The following is a 19,946-nucleotide window of genomic DNA, read 5'->3' as shown; positions in this document are numbered from 1 at the left end:
ATCGACACATTGACACAGACACAATTTTTCCCAGAGGTGTCTGTGCTACGAGATAAGAGTTCTAACTTTTCTCGGGTTATTTTGAAGGGATTGTCTATCCTTGATGAACTGTAATGAGTTGTTTATTGTGCTTATTAGATTGATTAATTTATTCTTTCTAGGGTTGAAGAAGATTTCATCATTCTCGGTATACCGCAGTTCGTCTTCTCCCCGCGCCCACTTCCGTCTTTGCCTTATCTCGTCAGATCATCACTGTCTTTGGTATTTCTTTTTGCAGAAAGTCTGTTCATCTTTTTGGTTATGTTCAAATTTTTCTGTGTGTGTGCTGAAACCTAGATCTGCCTGTGTTGATCGTTTTGGTTGTGCGTCAATCTTTCTGCAGCCCTCTATGTTCTATGTTCTGCATTCAAATGAAAGATGTTTGAATTTTGTGTATTGTCCATGCCATTGATTTGAATAAATGTTTTTTTTCCTTGTTCTACTAACACTTGGTTAAACAAGTGTAGTTGAATTTAAAGAGGGACATTCGTATAAGACATGAAATTCAGTTACTATTTTCAATTCATTTGATTGCAGAATTTTTCTGGTTCTGTTTAAAGATGAAGTTTCAACACAACAAAGAGTAGTTAAGTAAGTTAATGTTGTTCAATTCAAACACCAAAACTGTAATATGGGTGCTGGTGGAGAAGGAACCGATTTGCAATTTACTCCTACATGGGTTGTTGCTTCTGTTTGCACTATCCTTGTCGCCGTTTCATTTGCTCTTGTACGTGGTCTTCATCATCTTGGCAAGTTTCTTAAGAGGAAAAATCAAGAATCACTCTTTCAAGCCTTACAAAAAATCAAAGAAGGTTTTCCTTTTTGCTTCTTCTACTTGATATTAAAGTAATGATTTTCAAAATTGAGATATGTTTAGTTTTATGATTTTGTTTTGGTTTTTATTATCTATATTATTACTATGCAGAGTTGATGCTGTTGGGTTTTATTTCGATATTTCTGGCTCAAGCACAAAATGTGATTGTAGAAATCTGTGTTCCAGAAAAAATGATGCATCATATGCTTCCTTGTAAACTTGACGAAAGAGAATATGAACAATCAGTTGTAAAATCAAAACCAAAACCAGTTGCACATTTTCAGACTTTTTTCTCTTCCAACGATGTTTTCGGCAATGCTAGACGCCTTCTTGGTGGTAATGATGATCATAAATTGGAACAACATGGCTACTGTGCTTCCAAGGTATGTTATGTTACCGCCTTTTTCATTTTGTTCAAGGTTTTAATGACTATTACATAAGGGTGCAAGTCAGTGTAAAATCTACTCACAGTCATATATCATGTTTATTCTTTTAATGTTATTTAGACAATTTTAATTTGATGACTTAATCCTATTATCCACTTTAATCATATTTTGTATTATCATTAAATTATTTTCAGGGAAAGGTACCTCTATTATCATTGGAAGGACTGCATCGCCTGCATATCTTTATTTTTGTCCTAGCTATTTGTCATGTGGCCATATCTGTTTTGACTATTGTTTTTGGAGGATTAATCGTGAGTATCTAATCATATGATTTTTTTTATCATAATCTGGTTTTTGTTTAAAGCTCTTCTCTATTAATAAGAATTGTTGTCAATAATAGATTCGTAAATGGAAGCACTGGGAACACTCTATTGTTGTAGATGAAGAAGAAAATGAATCACAACATGGTAAACTAACAAATTTGATCAGTTATAATGTAATCTTAATACTTTTCTGTCATAATTAATCTCTTTCATATGGATACTGGTCTAGTGCAGATCCGGAGCGGGCGGAGGAGGTGACTCATGTTCATGAGCACGAATTTATACAGTATCACTTTTTTGGTTTTGGCAAAAATTCTGCTGTAATAGGATGGGTGGTAAGTTAATTGTATGAAGTTAATCATATTTTACTGGCTTTATCATGTTGTTGTTGACATTATGGTTATGATGATTAGTTCTGATTTTTTGTTTTTATTTCAGAGATCATTTTTCAAGCAATTTTATGGATCTGTGACAAAGTTGGATTATGTAACATTAAGGCGAGGTTTCATTATGGTAAGATTATAGTGTGCTGCATTTGCTTCTGTTAAGATCGAACCATATTATTAATTTTGTTTCTCTCTTATAGACTCATTGTAGGGGAAATCGAACGTTTAATTTTCATAAGTACATGAATCGTGCACTTGAAGAAGACTTCAAGAAAGTTGTTGGTATAAGGTACTTGTTCCTGTCAAGCTTCTATAATTATCACAATCTTCATCGGTAGTTAATTGACCAGGTTTTCTTTGTAGACTTTTAGTGTAAAGTTATTGATTCTTTTTTGTCACTAATTTATAATTTTATTTTGATGTTTGCAGTTGGTATCTTTGGATCTTTGTGGTCATATTTTTGTTGCTTAATATCCATGGTATGCTACAAGACTTAGCACTTCTGTTCGGTTTCTCAGTTGTTCTGCTGCATGATAACCACATTTTCTACCTTATGTATAATGGTTATTATTACCTGTAACAATGCTTTAAAAACTGCACTGAAACCCGTCCAGTTCAACCGGTTGAACCAAAAACTGACCAGTTTGACGTGTAGTTTAATCTTGGTTATACCACAGTCTCGTTGAATAAACAGTTATGCCATTGTCCAATCAAAATTAAGATTTATTTTTATTGTTTCAGGTTGGCATGCATATTTCTGGATTGCCTTCATTCCTATTATTGTAAGTATCTTCATAAATTTTGTTTTCTTTTGGCTCTTTTCTCCATTCAAGTAAAGTTGATATATTTATCTAAATTAATCTTTTTCTGATCTGCATTCTTAAGTTTCTACTTGCTGTTGGAACCAAGCTACAACATGTAATAATTCAATTAGCTCATGAAGTAGCTGAAAATAATTCATCCATAGAAGGTGAATTAGTAGTTCAACCATCAAACGATCACTTCTGGTTTAATCGTCCTCGCATCGTCCTCTACTTGATTCACTTGACCCTTTTCGAAATTTCTTTTGAGATAGCCTTCCTTTTCTGGATACTGGTAAACATATTAACTAGTCTCAACCTCAATTTATAATATTCATTGCCATGCTTTTATCAATTCTTACAAAAATACTGTGTATCTCAGGTAACATATGGCTTTGATTCATGTATAATGGAACAAATCCAATACAGTATTCCAAGGCTCACTGTTGGGTAACTAGAATACTAAATTTTTGTATACTGTGACTTTTGAATCTTGAACCTTTTTTCTTACACTTTTTTGTTATTAATATTGTAGGGTAGTTATTCAGATGCTATGTAGTTGCAGTACCCTACCACTGTATGCACTTGTTACACAGGTGAGTTTGAGTTGTTTTCTGAAACCATGCAGGTTATATAGTTCTGTGAAATTGACAATGTTTTTGAATTTATGAATCTAGATGGGAAGTGACTTTAACAAGGCGATATTTGTTGAGGAAATACAAACACGACTCGTTGGTTGGGCGCAAAAAGCAAAACAAGGAGTACAACAAAACCAATCTTCACAAGGAAGTGTTCACAATAGTTCAGATGCTACCATTGAGATGGGGTCAGCAGAAAGAAGAGGCTCAGTAGACAGAATGTCGACAGCTACCCCAATGACAACTACCCCGGAAGAGAGAAGAGGGTCAGTAGACAGAATGACAGCTACCCCAGAAGAAGACAACGACGGCATTGTCGCTATAGATGAAGAAGCGAATGTAAGATGAACATGTAATCATGTAACAATAATGTTTATACTCATTATTATTATTATAGTTTTAACATATCAAATGAGCAATGGCTCACTAATTTTGGGGGATATATATGATTAGACTTTCTCACCATTCTGATGTAACTTGAGCTTTAGTCTCAAATTTTTCAATCATAAATCTTCAAGAAAAAGTTAAATTCTCTTCTAGTTGACGCATAAACACAATTTCTGTGAGATTTCCATTCAAGAATGCATTGTTTATGTGTAATTGCCTAATGTCCCAATTTAAATGTACTACAATGGATAAGATAATTCTTAGCGATGCCTAGTAATTTAAAGGAGGAAAAAAGGTTGTATTTAGAGATAAATATGTGTCAAAATGAATATTTATATTTAGTTGAGTAAAATTTAAAGATTAATATAGATTTAAGCTTTTGAAAACGTGAGTCCTAGCAGTAACGTTTACTTGGTGACCACTGACCACGTTTTGTTATGTGGTAGCAGTTTTGATACCACGTAGTGCAAGTATAGGCGGTTACAAAACTGAATCAGAGAAATAATAGGAATTAAGTGGAAACATTTCGTGTTCCAATGAAAGAGAAAAATAAAACATATATATATAACCCAACAAGCTCGCTCTACTTGACAGTTTCACAACCATAGTAATATAGTATTCACATCAACGAAGAAAACATGAACCAAGGCACACGCATCGAACTCAAGGTTAATGGACAAGATGGAAATGCAGTTTTTGTATTTATTGATAGAAGCTCTCGACTGAAAAAACTCATGGATGCATACTGTGATCATTTCTCCATGGATATCAACTCAACTGCTTTTATGTTTAATGAGCACCGCATACAGGAAGAGCTATCTCCGGATGAGGTTCGTATAAACCGCGACAGATGCAAGACTAGTTATATGATATACTCTTTTGTTTATATTATTGGTTTATGACTTGAAAATATACTTTTGGTGCAGATGCAAATGGAGGATGGGGATGAAATTGATGCAATCTTTTGTGATCAGAGTGGATACATTGTCCTCAAGGTCAAAGGCCAGGTTAGTCTTTTCTTTCGTAACACACTAGTTACAAATATGCGGTTGCAGACACTACTGCAAACATAATATTGAGAGATCACGGATTTGATTGTTGTAGGTTGGATTTGAAACTTTATTTAAGATGAAAAGAAGCCGTCCATTGGAAAAGCTTATGGACGCGTACTGCTGTCGATATTGTTTTGATTTCCACGAAATTGCTTTTCTCTTCAATGGGCGTCTGGTCGAGTGGGACCAAACGCCATATGAGGTTTGTGTTTATGAATATTTGTTCATTCTTATGTTAAGTTTATTTTATGTGATAATTGTTTGTTAGTTTAGTGGTTGAATGTAAATTATATATTTGATGCAGCTTGGAATGAAGGATGGAGATGAAATGCTTGCCATGCTTCAGCTTAGACGTGTTTAGGAACATTGCAACTGGAATTAGGTTTTTATTTTATTTTTAGGGTTAGGCTAATTATTAATTCATGTTATCAATGTCTCTTTTATTATTTACTGATATTATACAACCGTTTAATCTGGATTTGAAGGTTATATAAATCATGAATGGATTACTATCATGGTAGCTTATACTGTTTAGTGCTTTTATTTATTGACATTTTTTTTAATGTATTTTCTTGGTTTTAGTAAAAAATATAATTTAAAAATATTAAAAAAAAGAAGTAAAAAAAATGTAATTTAAACATTTTTAATAACTTATTTTTTGTTTAAATAGTAATTAAATATCAAATATTAATTTTTACCTATGTATTTTATATAATTTAAATCTATTTAGTCAATATTTGCAGTAAACTAATAAATATATAAAAGTAATTTCAAGAAATATGAAAATCATGTTATTTTAGTCTATCATCTATTTTAAATAAATAATCAAATTTCTATAGTGTTACGTGTTCTTGCAGAAAACACTAAACTGAGTGATTTTTCCATAGAAATATGGTGAATTTCAGTGCGATGAATATGACTTGCTTATCCCTCTATCAGTCTATTGCAAGTCCCTTATATAACTCTGATCATAAAGTACCTCATTTAAAAGGGATCTTTTGGATTCCATCTGTTATCTTATGATTAGCAATGTCCGTCGTCATCTTTAAAGTGACTTCAATGAGCCATTGCGCAACGTCTACATTAATACTCCAACTCCTGACTTCTGGGATCCTTAAAATTCCGGCCGCATCATCCCCATGCGTGTTAGGGCGCGTACATATACCTATCCGAGCGGGTTACCTTTACTTACAACTCATTTGACCTGCCCGGTAAGGTATAACTTTAACTCCCAGATACAGTCTTTATCCTCCCTGGACCTTTAATCCTACTGAGCACAAGACTCGTCCCAACAACATATTTTCTAGGATGTCTACAAGCCCCCCGAGCATGAATTCCAAGAATTCCAAGAGTGTGATGCTCGGTCATGAGCCCGAAAAAACAATTTACAAACAAACACCGAATCTCATACCCAACTTCTGTTTCTATTGACATGGCTTTAAACAAATAGTCATGTTTCCTTAAGTAATGATTCATTTTCCTCATAGTGTAATGATACTTTAAAAAGGCTATTGATTGTAGGTGATTGTTCCTTCCCTCCCGCCACTATTCATTAGCCAAATTTAATCATCTTTCCCTTTTTATTCTGACACATTACGAATTTCTAACGCTTGCTCTTCTCAACACTCTTCAAAACCAAACGCTTCCCCAGGTAACTCCTTCACTCTATTCTCTTTTACTCTTACTTTTTGCTATTTTCCTTTCGAAAGAAATGATTATCATTAGGGAATGCGATAGTGAGGGAAATACTAGGAAACCCAAAAATGCTGAGGAATGAAAAGAGATGTGAGATCAGTGCATGCGTGAGATGAAAGGGGCTTTAGGCCAAAAACATTTTAATGAAGCCATAAAAGAAGTTTATGGTGATGTTTTTTCCCACTTTTTAGCGATTTTGATTCCACCTCTTCTTCCTTAGGTTCTGTGGAAATTTTTATGGAGACTGTCCTCCTTTCAATGACAAGGTGGTGAGTTACGAGAACAGCTCCTTTGGCGACATATAGATCGGAAAACTTCGCTCTCTAAAGAACATATCCTCAACCAGAAAGGAGGAGGATGTCATCCTAAAAGCGTGCAATCCTGGAGAATGTGTGTGCATCCTCCGACCACAGAACTCCTAATAAGAGTTCTTTAACTTCTATCTCGGGGTCCTTGAAGGCTTCCACGTCTTCCTCCCATTCTCGGATTTTAAGGCGGATATACTGATAACCGTGAACATAGCCCCATCACAACTCCGCCCCAACAGCTGGGGCTTTATAAAAGCCTTCGAAAAAGTTTGAGAAACCATCCGTATTGTCTCCACTATAGGCTTATTCTTCTCCTTTTTTGAAGTAAAAGGAGTGGAAAAGTGTAACTTGATTCAAATCGGGGGTATCTCCCAAAAACGTTTCCTAAAAGTGTACATTAGCAATTATAAAGGATATAACGATCGTTTTATGCAAGTTAAATGTGGACTGATATGCCCCCAAGTGTTATTTACTATAGACGGGAACCCCCGTTTTTCGAACTATTGGACTAGGGATCCCCTTTCAATTTCTGTCTTCACATACGAGAAGTTTATTGAAACGGAGATTCAATCTCTAGAAATCCTAGACTCCTTCCGTATGATGCAAATTAAGGAATTGTTACCTTTATACGCGAAAGACACCCTAACTTTACTCCGTACACGCCGCACCCTATTTGAAATTAAAGGGAAAAATCATAACGTGTATAGATTAAGGAAGGCTCTCTATATATGACATGAAGCAAGCCCAAAGGGTTTGGAATAGAAGAATAGAAAACTTCCTGATCAAAGCAGGTTTTGCAAAGTGTATTTCAGAACATGGAGTATATGTTAATATTGTAGACAGGGCCAGTGATATCATTCTATGTTTGAACGCGGATGATATGTTGATCACATATACAGATGAATCAGAGGTACAACGAGTCAAGTCGAAACTTATGCAGGAATTTGAAATGTATGACCTAGAGAATTTGTCATATTTCTTAGGGATGAAATTATAGACACAAGTGAATGATAGTTCTTGCACCAAAATAAGTATGCTCAAGATATCTTGAAAAGGTTTTAGATGAGCAACTGTAACACAATTTTCACATTATTGGAGACTGGAGCAAAATATAGAAATAATACAAATGACGAGTTTCTAAATGTAACATTATACAAACAAATCATTGGATATGTAAAGTATCTATGCAACACCAGGCCATATATTTGTCAAAGTGTCGGGTTGTTGAGCAGATTCATGGAGAAACCTCAAGAATGTCATGTGACTATAGTTAAGAGAGTATTGAGATACATAAAAGGTACTATCGATCATGGTTTGCTGATGCCAAGGCAGAAGAAAAAGCATAGATGCAAAGGTGTCTATACATATTCTGACTTTACTCGAGACTTATATGAAAAGAAAAGTATTGCAGGCTACCTATTCATGATTTGTAAAACGCCAATCTCTTAGAGCTCAAGAGAGCAAAGGATTGTGGCTTTGTCATCTTGTGAATAGAGTCGAAATTAGCTAAGTAGGACTTAGCTGTATTCGACGAAGTGAATATAACATATAATTATTGTGTCGAAGTGTAAGCGTGTATATGATCATAGAGTCGAATACTATAGTTTGTAAATGGTATGTTTTGGTTGCCTATATATTCAGGTAATGATGTAAATAAAAAAAGGTCATTTTCACTCCGTAAAATTATTTTCACAATTTAGTTTCTCTCTCTTCTTCAATTTTTTTGAATAACCATAATTATTCCAACAATAGTTTGTATAAGTCTTAAAACCAACTAAATTTGAATATATGGTGATCGGTGTATATCAATTATTTGGATTGTCTTCAAAGTGGTTGAAATTTATTTGCAATGAGCGCTCAATTAATTTAAATGAACACGGATTCTCGGCAACAATACAATAGCAGCAACTTAAGCAGTCAAATAATCACCCTTGGATTAATTATATGAAATGGATAGAAAATTCTATTTTTAAAAAAGAAATCAATTCCAATAATTTTCTTAAATCTAAATTTTGTATTCTCCATAATTTATTTCACATTGTCAATTATATTTCTCTTTAATAATTAATTTTACTGTAATTTTTACTATCATCTATATACCATTTTTAACATTTTAATTTATATTTTAAATTAAATATATTTTTGTTCTTTTAAATAGGCTAACTTTTATTTTTGTAGTCCATCTAATTTATTTAAAATTTTGGCCTCTCTGAATTTTTTCTATTAATTTATATTTTGGATTAAATAAGTGTTTTTTAATTAAATTAATTTTAAATTTTAGTTCATATATATATTTTTTGAATCAATATATTTTGATTAATTCAAAAAACAATATGTACACGGCGATCGCTCACGATCCAGCCAAGCTCAAAGCCCATAAACAAGAGGAAAACTATAAAAGTGCACCGCCTATGTCATAAGGCCTGCAATATAACTCCTATATTTCCTGACATTCCAAATTCTATACACAATTCTATCTATGATTTCCTTATCTATATCACCTCTAACAGTAGTATGACCAAACACTCTATCGTTTCGTAAGTTCCAAATCGAGTAAATAGCCTCAGTGATGGCACACTTAATAAGACTAGCTCGCCAACTCTTCCCTTTGCAATTTCTAGTGAGCCAATCCAATTCATCATCCCAAGGCAAAGGGGTATGATTAACTTGGATCCATCTAAGTACCTTAACCCAAATATTCTTCAAACTAGGACAGCAGAAAAACAAGTGGTTCAGAGTTTCCTTTTCTTGACAGAAACAACAATTATCCTCACTAATCATACCATATTTTTTCAGTCTAGCCTTCGTAGCCAATCTCCCATTGCAAACAAGCCAAAAGATGAACACAGCACGTGGCCTAGCAAGGTTCCCAAACATCAGATGCCTCCAGGCAGGTCTGGATTCAGTACCTATAACAGCAATATATACTCTCTTAGCATGAAGCATCCCACCATTGCTTATGTTCAGCTCCTGATACAACACCCTGGATTGGAGCAAATGCTTCATCAACCAAGATTGACTATCTTTAAGCTGAACCTGCAGGAAATCAGAATTCTTCAGATAATATTCACGTACCCACTTTATCCATAAAGAGTCAGCTTTCTTGTGCACATTCCATAGAAGTTTCAGCATGCACACTTTATTCCAACTCTCAAGGTCAATGATACTCATTCCACCCTGGGCCTTAGGTCTGCAGACATTCTTCCAAGAAATAGGAGATTTTCGTGAGATATCTCCACCACCTGTCCACAAGAAACTACGGCAGACAACATTAATATGACTAAGAACAGTTTTAGGCAAAGGCAAGACTTGCATCCAGAAGTTCACTACATAAAAAAGCACACTCTTTATAAGCTGAACCCGGCCAGCATATGTCAAAAGTTTGGAACTCCAATGAGTGATTCTCTGAACTATATTATCAATCAGAACCAAGTAGTACTTCACTGCTAGTTTCTTACTAGCTAAGGGTATACCAAGATATTTAAAAGGTAATTTACCTTCTTTAAATCCTGTGAGGCCCCGTAGAACTTCTTTATCTCCATCCACCATACCACCACAATATAGGAAGCATTTGTTAGGGTTCATAATCAAACCTGTGGATCTGGAAAATTTCCCCATCTAAGCAAGTAATAAAGTAACTGAATCCTTATCTCCTCTAGAAAACAACAACAAATCGTCCGCGAAGGTAAGGCTGAGAAGCTTCAGTTTTTTACACTTAGAGTGATACCTGAAGTTCGGGTCAATATCCAGCTGCATGAGAGTACGAGTGAGGTATTCCATCATGAGTACAAAAAGAAGGGGGGAGATTGGATCTCCTTGTCTAATCCCCCTTCTTGCCTTCATACTTCTAGTTAGCCTGCCATTTATCTGGAACTTGTAAGTAACAGTAGTAACTGTTAGCATAATCCACTTTGTGAACATAGCAGGAAAGCCAAACTCCTCAAGGACTCTCTCTAATGCCCTACAGTCAACCATGTCGTACGCTTTCTGCAGATCAATCTGCATCATACACTTCGGGGTAAAATGTTTCCTCCCATAACCCCTTATAAGTTCATATGCCAATAGTACACGATCCTTCAAATTCTGTCCTTTGACAAAAGCTGCTTGGTTCTTAGATATAAGGGAGGGAATCACAACTCCAAGTCTACAAGTTAAAATCTTTGAGATAACCTTATACAAGGTAGTACAACAGGAAATAGGTCTAAAGTCCTTTGGAGCTTTAGCCATGTTAGATTTAGGGATGAGAGAGATCACAGAGGTATTCATTCCCTTATGCAGTCTGCCTTGTGTGAAGAATGAATTCACAGCCTTAACCACATCTCCTCCAACAATATTCCAGGCACTCTTAAAGAATCCAGCTCCAAATCCATCTATTCCAGGGGACTTGTTTTCATTGATGCCCTTAAGAGCTACATAGATCTCTTCCTGAGATACAGGTCTGATAAGGAACTTCCTTTGGTCATATGACACCTGGGTCCCTTGCCTCAAAACTGTGCAATTAATCTCTTCAATACTCTCAGCAGCTGTACCCATGAGAGTGGTGTAAAATCTTAGTATCTCTTCCTCAATATCACCTTGTTCAGCCACAATAGTTCCATCCTCTCTTTCCAAGATACTAATGGTGTTTTGTTTTTGCCTTTGTTTGATTGAGGCATAGAAGTATTTATTATTCCCATCTCCAGCACGAATACCTTCAATTTTGGCTCTCTGGGCAATGTCCACCTGTTCTAACTCAGCAAGATGTAACACCCTCTCAGTGCATTCCTTAATTTTCAGGATGATAGCAGGATTATGCCTATCTGCAGCTAGACTTGTTGTGCCACCAGGAGGTTGTCTCTTGCTTCACTCAGCTGTCTTTTGAGTCCATTCAAAGGCTTGCTAAACTTCCTAATGACAGGGATCAACCGCTTCAACTTATGCCAAACTATATGCATATGGCTACCCGATACCCTTAGAGACCAGCTTTGGGAAACAGTGTGAAGGTAGCCTTCTAATTGAGTCACATTATTACGGAATTTGAACCCCATGCTCCTTCTCCTATCATGTCCTTGACTGCTCAAACATAATAGTGCATGATCAGAAATATGTGGTTCCTTGATGTATAGTGTCCAATCCTGAAAGGTTGTAAACCAATCTACATTCCCCAGAACATGATCAATCCTAGAGTAGATCACTCCATCAATATGCTTATTGGACCAAGTGTAATACTCACCCATACTATCCATTTCTGCCAAGCCACTTTTATCCATCATCTCTCTCAAATCCCTAAACTCAGAGTCCATAACCAGTCTGCCACCTACTCTATCCTGAGCCTTGATAACATTATTAAAATCACCTAATAAGCACCAAGGACCCTTCAAAGTATTACTGATTCTCTCAATATCTTTCCAAAGAAGTTTCCTCTTATCAAGTTGGTTTAATGCATAGATTGCAGTAATCCAAAACAAGAACTCACCTCTACAATCATAAACTCCACAGTGAAGTAACTGGTCAGTAGAACACACCATCTTAATGACATATTTCCTATCATTCCAGCTGAGCCAAATACGCCCATTATAATGGTTGTCATAGTTATCCAAATAAGCCTCATGAATTCTCAGTTTATTTCTAACACATCCAACATTATTTCTTTTTACTCTAGTTTCTATAAGAACTAAGATGTCAGGACTAAGATTATTGAGTAGGGAGCTAATCTCAGAAATCTTACCTGATTTATTCAGCCCTCGGATGTTCCAAGAAACCAGCATCATCCTCCATTACTCACTAACCCCTCATTCTCAAGAGTTAGTGGATCAAAAGAATTGTCATGTCTAATCTGAGGTATTCCATCATTAACAATAGTTTTCCCCTTTCTGTGCCTTTCTATGGTAGTCCAAACCACTTCTTCAATGGTAATCTGTTGAGGAATTATCACTGAGGATGTAGCCTTTCCCATTTCAGCATCATTTGGTATACTCTTTTGCTTCCATTGCTTCACTGGCTTTTTCTGAGCATTATCAAGGCAGTTATGACCAACCCGTTGGCATCTTTCACAAAATTTCGGTCTCCAGTCATATTCAACAACCCACTTTCTCTTGTTACCCTCAGCATCCCTAATGTTAATCTCAGTAACCGGTGCTTTTGTGATATCTATCTCTACAAGTATGCGCGCGTATGAGACCCGTAATTTATTCGCTGTGCACTCATCCGTAACAATTGGGGTACCCAAAGCACTACCAATCTTGCTCAGACTCTTCTGACCCCATAAATGAAGTGGCAGATGGGGGAGAGTGACCCAAATTGGCATCTTACGAAGCATGTCCTTCTTAAGGTCAAAATTAGGCTTCCAGTCCGTCAAAAGCATAGGCATATTGTGAATGGTGTAGGGGCCCTTCGTTAGCACCAGATCTTTATCATCCATAGAGTGAAATCGCAGAATGAAATATCCCTCATCGTTGAAATACATTTTCGGTAGCTTCACAAAATTCTAGTTCCTTATCATAAATTGTTTCACATTATTCATACTCAAATCTCCTCCAAGCACATACATGATGAGAGCGGAGTCCCAATGTCTAAGTTCAGACGCAATATCCTCCTCTTCGATCTCAACTTCTAGTTCACCATTAACGACCTTGGGTGCCACAAATTCCATCTGTAACCCATTTGTTGGATTCCGATTACCACTAATCACATCCACCCAAAGCTTCTTCGGACTCGTTGGTTCATTCACAACCTTGATTCCTTCATCTCTTGGCTTTTCTCCCTGATTCAAATTTGCTTGCGTACTCTTCTTCACACTGGTGCTCTGCTCCATAGTCCCTGAATTGTTGCTTCCTTTCTCTGGTTCTGCCGGAGATGATGTCGTACCATGGTTCACCGGAGGAAGTGAGGCCTTCTTCGGCCGTCCCCTCCCCTTTCCACTCATGAGAGAAACCCTAGCAGAGCAAAATTTACACTATTAACTATTGATATTTAATTTTTTATTTTATTTTAGTTCGTATATTGTAGTTACTAATTTGGATTAAACTTTTGTTACTAATTTTAGTTTTTATCATCTTACAAAATTTTATAATATATGATCTAAAAAGTAAAGATTAAAATATTTAATTAAATTGGAAGATATAAAATAAATTTTATTTTAGTTATTCAATTTTATATTATGTGTTTGATTTAAAATTAAACTTATAAATTTTTTATGATTATTTAATTTTTAATTTGAATTAGATGTTCCTATTGTCAAATTAAAATAATTAAATTTGAACAATATACAATTTTACAATTATGTATGGTTAAATTATAAAACAGAACAAAAAGTTTATAAGATTATTTTAATTGGAAAATATTATATAAAATTTAATATTTAAATTATAAGATTATTTTATAAGACTATTAATAAAATTATAAAACTTAAATTAATTTTTTTTCTATTATAAGTTCCAATTCACGTTATTTTAATTTATAAAATTAAAAAATTAGATAACTAAAATAAATAGCTAAATAATTTATGAAATTAAATTTAAATAATTAAAATAATTTTTTATTATATTTTCGATTTGATATTTAATTTGAACATTTGAAACATATAAAATAATATTTTGTAAAAAGATAAAAACTAAAATTAGTAATAAAAATTTAGAGAGGCCAAATATTTATTCAAAAATTAAATATACTAAAAATAAAAATTAGTCTAACTAAAGGAATAAAAACTTTTTATCATAAATATAAAATTAAAATATAAAAAATGGGTATTCAAACGCAAGTAAAAGTTGGTCATAATTAATTGTTAAAAAGTAAAAATAAATAAACAGGGAAATATATTATTGAAAATATAAATATTGAATTTAAGAATAATTATTGTAATAGATTTCCTTAAAATTTGATTTTTCAATTCATTTAACCAATCAATCCAATGGTCACTATGTAGCTGCATATATGGCTGCTGATGTATTCGTTGCCAAGGTTCCATGTTCAATTTAAATTTCCTTATAAAAAAACCATATTCAAATTTAAAATTAAAATTGTTTCCGCTAAAACGAAAAGAAAGATTAGTCCAAAATTTTAAAAAAAATTTTAATTAATTTATTTTTGTACGTGTGTGTAACTATGTAATCCCACTATATATTAACGTGACACTCTCACAAGTCACAACCAATTTCCACCACCCACTGCTTGACAGTTTAACAGCGTCTCTCTTCTCTGCCAGTTGTGAGGTAATTCATCGGAGAAGACGCCGTCTACTCTTGACATACATGGAGCCAACCAGCCACATCACGGTCCTCGTCAAATACACTGTTCGTTCATTCCCTCCTTCCTTCGCTATGCTCTTAAATTAATTCATTAAAATTGTTTTTACTTTTCAAGCTAGTATAGAGATATTTGATAGCTAATCTTTTGATCGTATTGTAGGGTGAGATCAATCAAGTTTGTTTCAAGATGAAAAGGAACACTTCAATGAAAAAACTCATGAATTCTTACTGTGACCGATACTCTCTTCACTTCAATTCAACTGCTTTTCTCTTCGATTCTCGTCTCATATCACCAAACCTCTCTCCCTTTCAGGTCCATCATCACTTCTATACTTCTAGTCCTTGTTTTTATAATATTGTTAGGGTTACGTTCTCTTGAGGTTAAATTAGGGTTTAATATGTAACTTCAGTGTTGAGTTTTGATTTGAATATATATATTATGCTTCAGCTAAACTTAAAAGATGGGGATGTAATAGATGCTGCCTTCCATGAAGATTGTATTGAAATTAAGGTCAAAGGCCAGGTACGAATTCCAGCACCGATTTTCCTTTTAAGGGTTTTGGGTTTAAGGTAAAAATTTTATTGTTTATTTCTATAAAACACATATTACACTTGGACACGACACAACACGATAGTCAAGTTTTAACATGAGAGGTATTACGCTAATTTGTGACTTTTGTATATTGTAGAATGGATTTGAAGCTTCTTACGTGATCCGAAGAACCGATCCATTGAGAAATATTATGGATAAATATTGTTTGCATTATCGTCTTAATTTTGATGCAGTTGGTTTTTTGTTTGATGGGCGTCTCACCAAACCTGAGGAGACTCCATATAAGGTTTGTGTTTGTGAATATATGTTCATTATTATTTCATTTAAATTTAAGATCTAACTATAATCCTGTCATTATCATAATTCTGGTTATATTTTATGCAGCTCGGAATTCAGAATGGCGATGAAATTCTTGTCATGCTTCACATGAGTGCTTGCGGTGTTTTATCGTTTAGGATGAAATTTGATTGATTTTGGTTAAGGCTAATTAATGCATTTATCTAGTAGTACCTTCCAAGCAGATATTGCACCTGAACTTTGCACTTACTTGTCTTTAGTTATATGAATGGATGATCATATTTCTTTTATGTATAATATATGTCGTGAGTTTGCTCCATCAGCTTGTGATATAATAGAGTAAGGGGTGGCAAAATGAGTCTGGTCTGTCGAACATGTCCTTTTTATCTGTATTTTTCAGTGGGATGTGAACTAAGAATTTCGTCCTACACGCTCTAAAATATATTTTTTGCCAGCGCAGGAATTAATATAAAATTTTGTAATTTTAAATGTAAAAAGAGTAGTGTCTGCGGACCCGCTCTATCCATCCTCATTTTGTGTGGGGCTGGTCAAGGTTTTAGACTAGCGCTCTCAACAATGCTTACTCGGCTCGCCTTATTTTTTGGTGGACTTTTGCGAGGCGGACATGTGTGTTCGTCACTCCTAAATATAGTATATCTCAATTAAAATAATGTGTTCGATCGTCGGAACTCGGAACTGCATTAGACAATTCTGTCGATGTTTGTTCAATCATTTTCATTAACAACTAAGATTTCAAAACTCTGAAATTTTCATTTTCTATAAGCAAGTGAGTATTAAAAGGAGAGTACAAGATCAAACCATACAAAAACAAACTCAACCTAAAGATACCTACTACCAAGTCAATCAAACTCAAATTTTCAAAATGCACTCCACTAGGTTAGTACTCCACTCCAACCAATCATGTTCTTTAGGCCTTCTTATTCTTGTAGCAAACCACTTTCATGATGTAATTTTTATTAACTCTACTAGATCTCCCACTCCCTTACAACCACCATTAAATAGTTTATCATTCTTACACAACCAAATAGACCAACATGCTGCCAACCAAATCAAAAGACAAACATTTTTCTTGACTCTTCCCTTAAGGTTTATCCTAAACCACTACATGTTGTCTACTATTGATTCAGCTTCAGAGTCTCTCTAGTTACAACCTGTTCAGTACTACTCTCTAACCAAACATATGAATTTTTCTTGGAACATTTCCATTCCACCAACATGTCCAACTCTTTGAGAATACTATCCTTCATCTGCGTTCCAGCATTGCAAATATCATCCAATATTTTATAACTACCGTTAATAGGTTTAGGGTTAGAAGAAATTGAAAGTTCATTATAGAACAATTAATACACTATCTAAAGTCACACTTGCATACTAGATTTTGTATATTTATTTACAATATAAATGAAAGATCTATGTCGGCAAATTTTAATTTAATTGACAAAAGTCGATATTGTTAAGTTGTACATTAACATCAGAGTTCAAACTCTAACTCTAACGGTAGTATGTATAAATTTTTAGTAGTTATGACGACTTTGATTACATATAAAAAAATAAGAGGTCCAATGTTCGAAACTTTAGTATGGTCTCTCAATTTACAACAAATAATACAAAAGAATGAAGAGCAAAACTAAGAGAAATGTTCCCAAGCCAAATCCAGATTCATCATAACCATGACTAGAGTTATTGACATAACGTTTTGTACCATAAGATGAGTTACTAAAGAAAGGAATTGAATAAGGAAAGTAAAGAAACACAAATACTAAAAGAACAAGAAGCACAAGTATTAAAGTAGTGAAACTTTTCTCTTCAGCTTCAGAAGCCATTTGATAGAAAGATATTGACATGTCAAAGAGTGATAGTAAACTAGATCCATAGATTATGACTCCCAACACTAACAAGAATAGAGATGGAAACAATGGTGATGGCCCTTCCATGTTACTATATGAATATGAATATGATGTTGAAAAATGAAATGGAATTTATAAGAGACTTGAATTATCATGTGTTTGATTGTTGTGGAAATACTAGAATGGTTTATATTAAACTATTTATTTGGTGACATATCTAATTTGGTTGAGCTATCCCAACTTCAATTAATGCCTTTTTTTTAAAGTAAAAAATTGATATATATTAAAAATATTCTATTACTATAACTTTTTTTTTCTAGAGTTTAAAAACACTAGAATTTTACATGTTTAGATGAATAAGAGAGATATCACATATTCGATTGATCAAAATTACATCTCCTAAAGATGAATAAGATAGATGACACGAAAAGTAATGAATTAGAATTTCACCTCTTAAAAGATAAATAAGTTTTAATGGTCTGAATTTCACACCGTAAAGATAAATAAATGAAATATCACAAATTTAAATTATCCAAATTCAGTCCTTAAAGATGAAAAGGTGAAAATTTATAAATTCAAACTCGCACTCCTATAATCAAATGTCTCTGTATAATCATCGAACTAACTATACCGAACTATATTACTATTGTGTATGTTTGAATTGGTGACATTTTTATAAAAATTAGTGTCAATTTGATTTTGTCTAATTTACTATGTATCCAAACATGCCATAAGTATTTTAGCAGGTTAGTGTGGATTTTCCTTTTGTTAACCACTCAATACAAAAAGTTGGCTAAGAAAAAAATTTGTTGAAAAGTGCTAACTAACTAAGGAACATCACCTGAAAATTAGTGGAAGGTAGGTGAGAGAATGAGTTAGATTAACTAGTCAACTAATGTGAGTGACCAATTCCAATCAACCAATGAACTTAAATATATATAAATGCATTAAAATACTGTCTCCATCCCAAAATACTATAGTTGCTATTTCACCCCCATTTCATAGAAAATAGCATAGCCGTCTTTGAATACGGAAAAGACGAGTTACACGATCCAAAAATTTTCACGGTTAAATCATAATTAAAAAAGATCTCATAAAATATTATGGTTAAACCTTAACAAAATAGAATTCCTATTTGTTTTTTCATTGTTAACCCATAAAAAAAAATTCATACAAGACCTCCAAAAACATAAGACGGCCCTGTCAAATAGCATAGTACAAATTTATGGTAAGCAAACACAGAATCATCAGAAATAAAAAAGTTCCAGAAATTTTGAAATTAAACCAAAACAAAGTTTTGTTATGTTCTTGACCAAAACAATAAAAACCACCTCCAACTTCAAATGTGGAGGTCCTCATCAGCAAACATCAAAGTAAATAGCCACAAATTATTACACAGTTCAAATAGTCATCAATAGTCATCAAACTTAAAAACATCACTAACAAACAAAGCTTTTCTTCCCCTTACTATGTCCAGCATCCACAACAGAATTAACAACAAATCAAAGCTTCCTTCAATTAATCTCTTCGATCACGATGGTTTCGAACTGTACTGCAGATGCTGCTCATAGTAATTGATCAGCTGAAACAAAAAAAAAAACAAAACATGAGCTTCGTGTAAAAGAAATAAAACATCACATAGAAACATTTTCTTTTGATGACGATGATGATCAAATAATACAGCTCGTGTCGTGAGAGAGGTGCGACTGATTCAAGGAAATTACTTGCGTTACAAGTAAATAATGTTGCAAACTTTCATAACATATTTCATATACTAACAGCAGTAGCATTCAAAAATTGATTTTAGGAACCAAATGTTCGCATTGTTGATGATAAAATATATGCATCCAGAACTATACAAAAAACCAAATCTAAGAGAAAATATTACCTTTCGAGAAGTGTAAAACGCTATATTTCTCTGCAAACATTTTATGAAAAAAAAAATGAAGCTGTAAAAAACTTGGTCAAAGGTATAACGATTAAATTTACAGTTAAAGTCGAGTAACTGACCTTTTAACCTTGAAGGTCACCGAAGCTTCCTGCTTGGTGCTGGCTTCTGCAGCAGAATAGCCTACCGGCTTCACAATCTCAACAATGTCAGGCCCTGGTTTCACAGGTTCTGTCGCTGTGTGACTACTAGGAGCCGCAATATCAGTAGCTCCTGTTTGTGCTGGT

At 34.0% G+C, this 19,946-nt stretch overlaps 3 protein-coding genes across 3 annotated transcripts; all 3 read left to right on the top strand.

Moving 5' to 3' along the window:
• Positions 1 to 616: 616 nt before the first annotated feature.
• On the top strand, positions 617 to 3,797 carry LOC131618041 (MLO-like protein 1). The gene is made up of 13 exons (XM_058889307.1): positions 617 to 851; positions 965 to 1,236; positions 1,434 to 1,550; positions 1,640 to 1,706; positions 1,797 to 1,897; positions 2,001 to 2,075; positions 2,149 to 2,237; positions 2,378 to 2,427; positions 2,690 to 2,730; positions 2,834 to 3,043; positions 3,131 to 3,198; positions 3,284 to 3,344; positions 3,426 to 3,797. The coding sequence occupies exons 1-13, from the start codon at positions 671 to 673 to the stop codon at positions 3,732 to 3,734; spliced, it is 1,641 nt and encodes a 546-aa protein (XP_058745290.1). The 5' UTR covers positions 617 to 670; the 3' UTR covers positions 3,735 to 3,797.
• A 614-nt stretch (positions 3,798 to 4,411) lies between these two features.
• LOC131619840 (small ubiquitin-related modifier 2-like) lies at positions 4,412 to 5,186 on the top strand. The gene is made up of 4 exons (XM_058890889.1): positions 4,412 to 4,603; positions 4,700 to 4,780; positions 4,878 to 5,027; positions 5,130 to 5,186. Exons 1-4 carry the CDS (start codon positions 4,412 to 4,414, stop codon positions 5,184 to 5,186), a joined length of 480 nt encoding a protein of 159 aa, XP_058746872.1.
• A 9,870-nt stretch (positions 5,187 to 15,056) lies between these two features.
• On the top strand, positions 15,057 to 16,077 carry LOC131619839 (uncharacterized). The gene is made up of 5 exons (XM_058890888.1): positions 15,057 to 15,098; positions 15,214 to 15,366; positions 15,502 to 15,576; positions 15,743 to 15,892; positions 15,991 to 16,077. The coding sequence occupies exons 1-5, from the start codon at positions 15,057 to 15,059 to the stop codon at positions 16,075 to 16,077; spliced, it is 507 nt and encodes a 168-aa protein (XP_058746871.1).
• Positions 16,078 to 19,946: the final 3,869 nt, after the last annotated feature.

The sequence above is a fragment of the Vicia villosa genome, linkage group LG7 (assembly GCF_029867415.1).
Source record: "Vicia villosa cultivar HV-30 ecotype Madison, WI linkage group LG7, Vvil1.0, whole genome shotgun sequence".
NCBI lineage: Eukaryota > Viridiplantae > Streptophyta > Magnoliopsida > Fabales > Fabaceae > Vicia > Vicia villosa.
The sequence above is the reverse complement of the archived record's forward strand: the minus strand, read 5'-3'. Positions and strand labels throughout refer to the sequence as shown.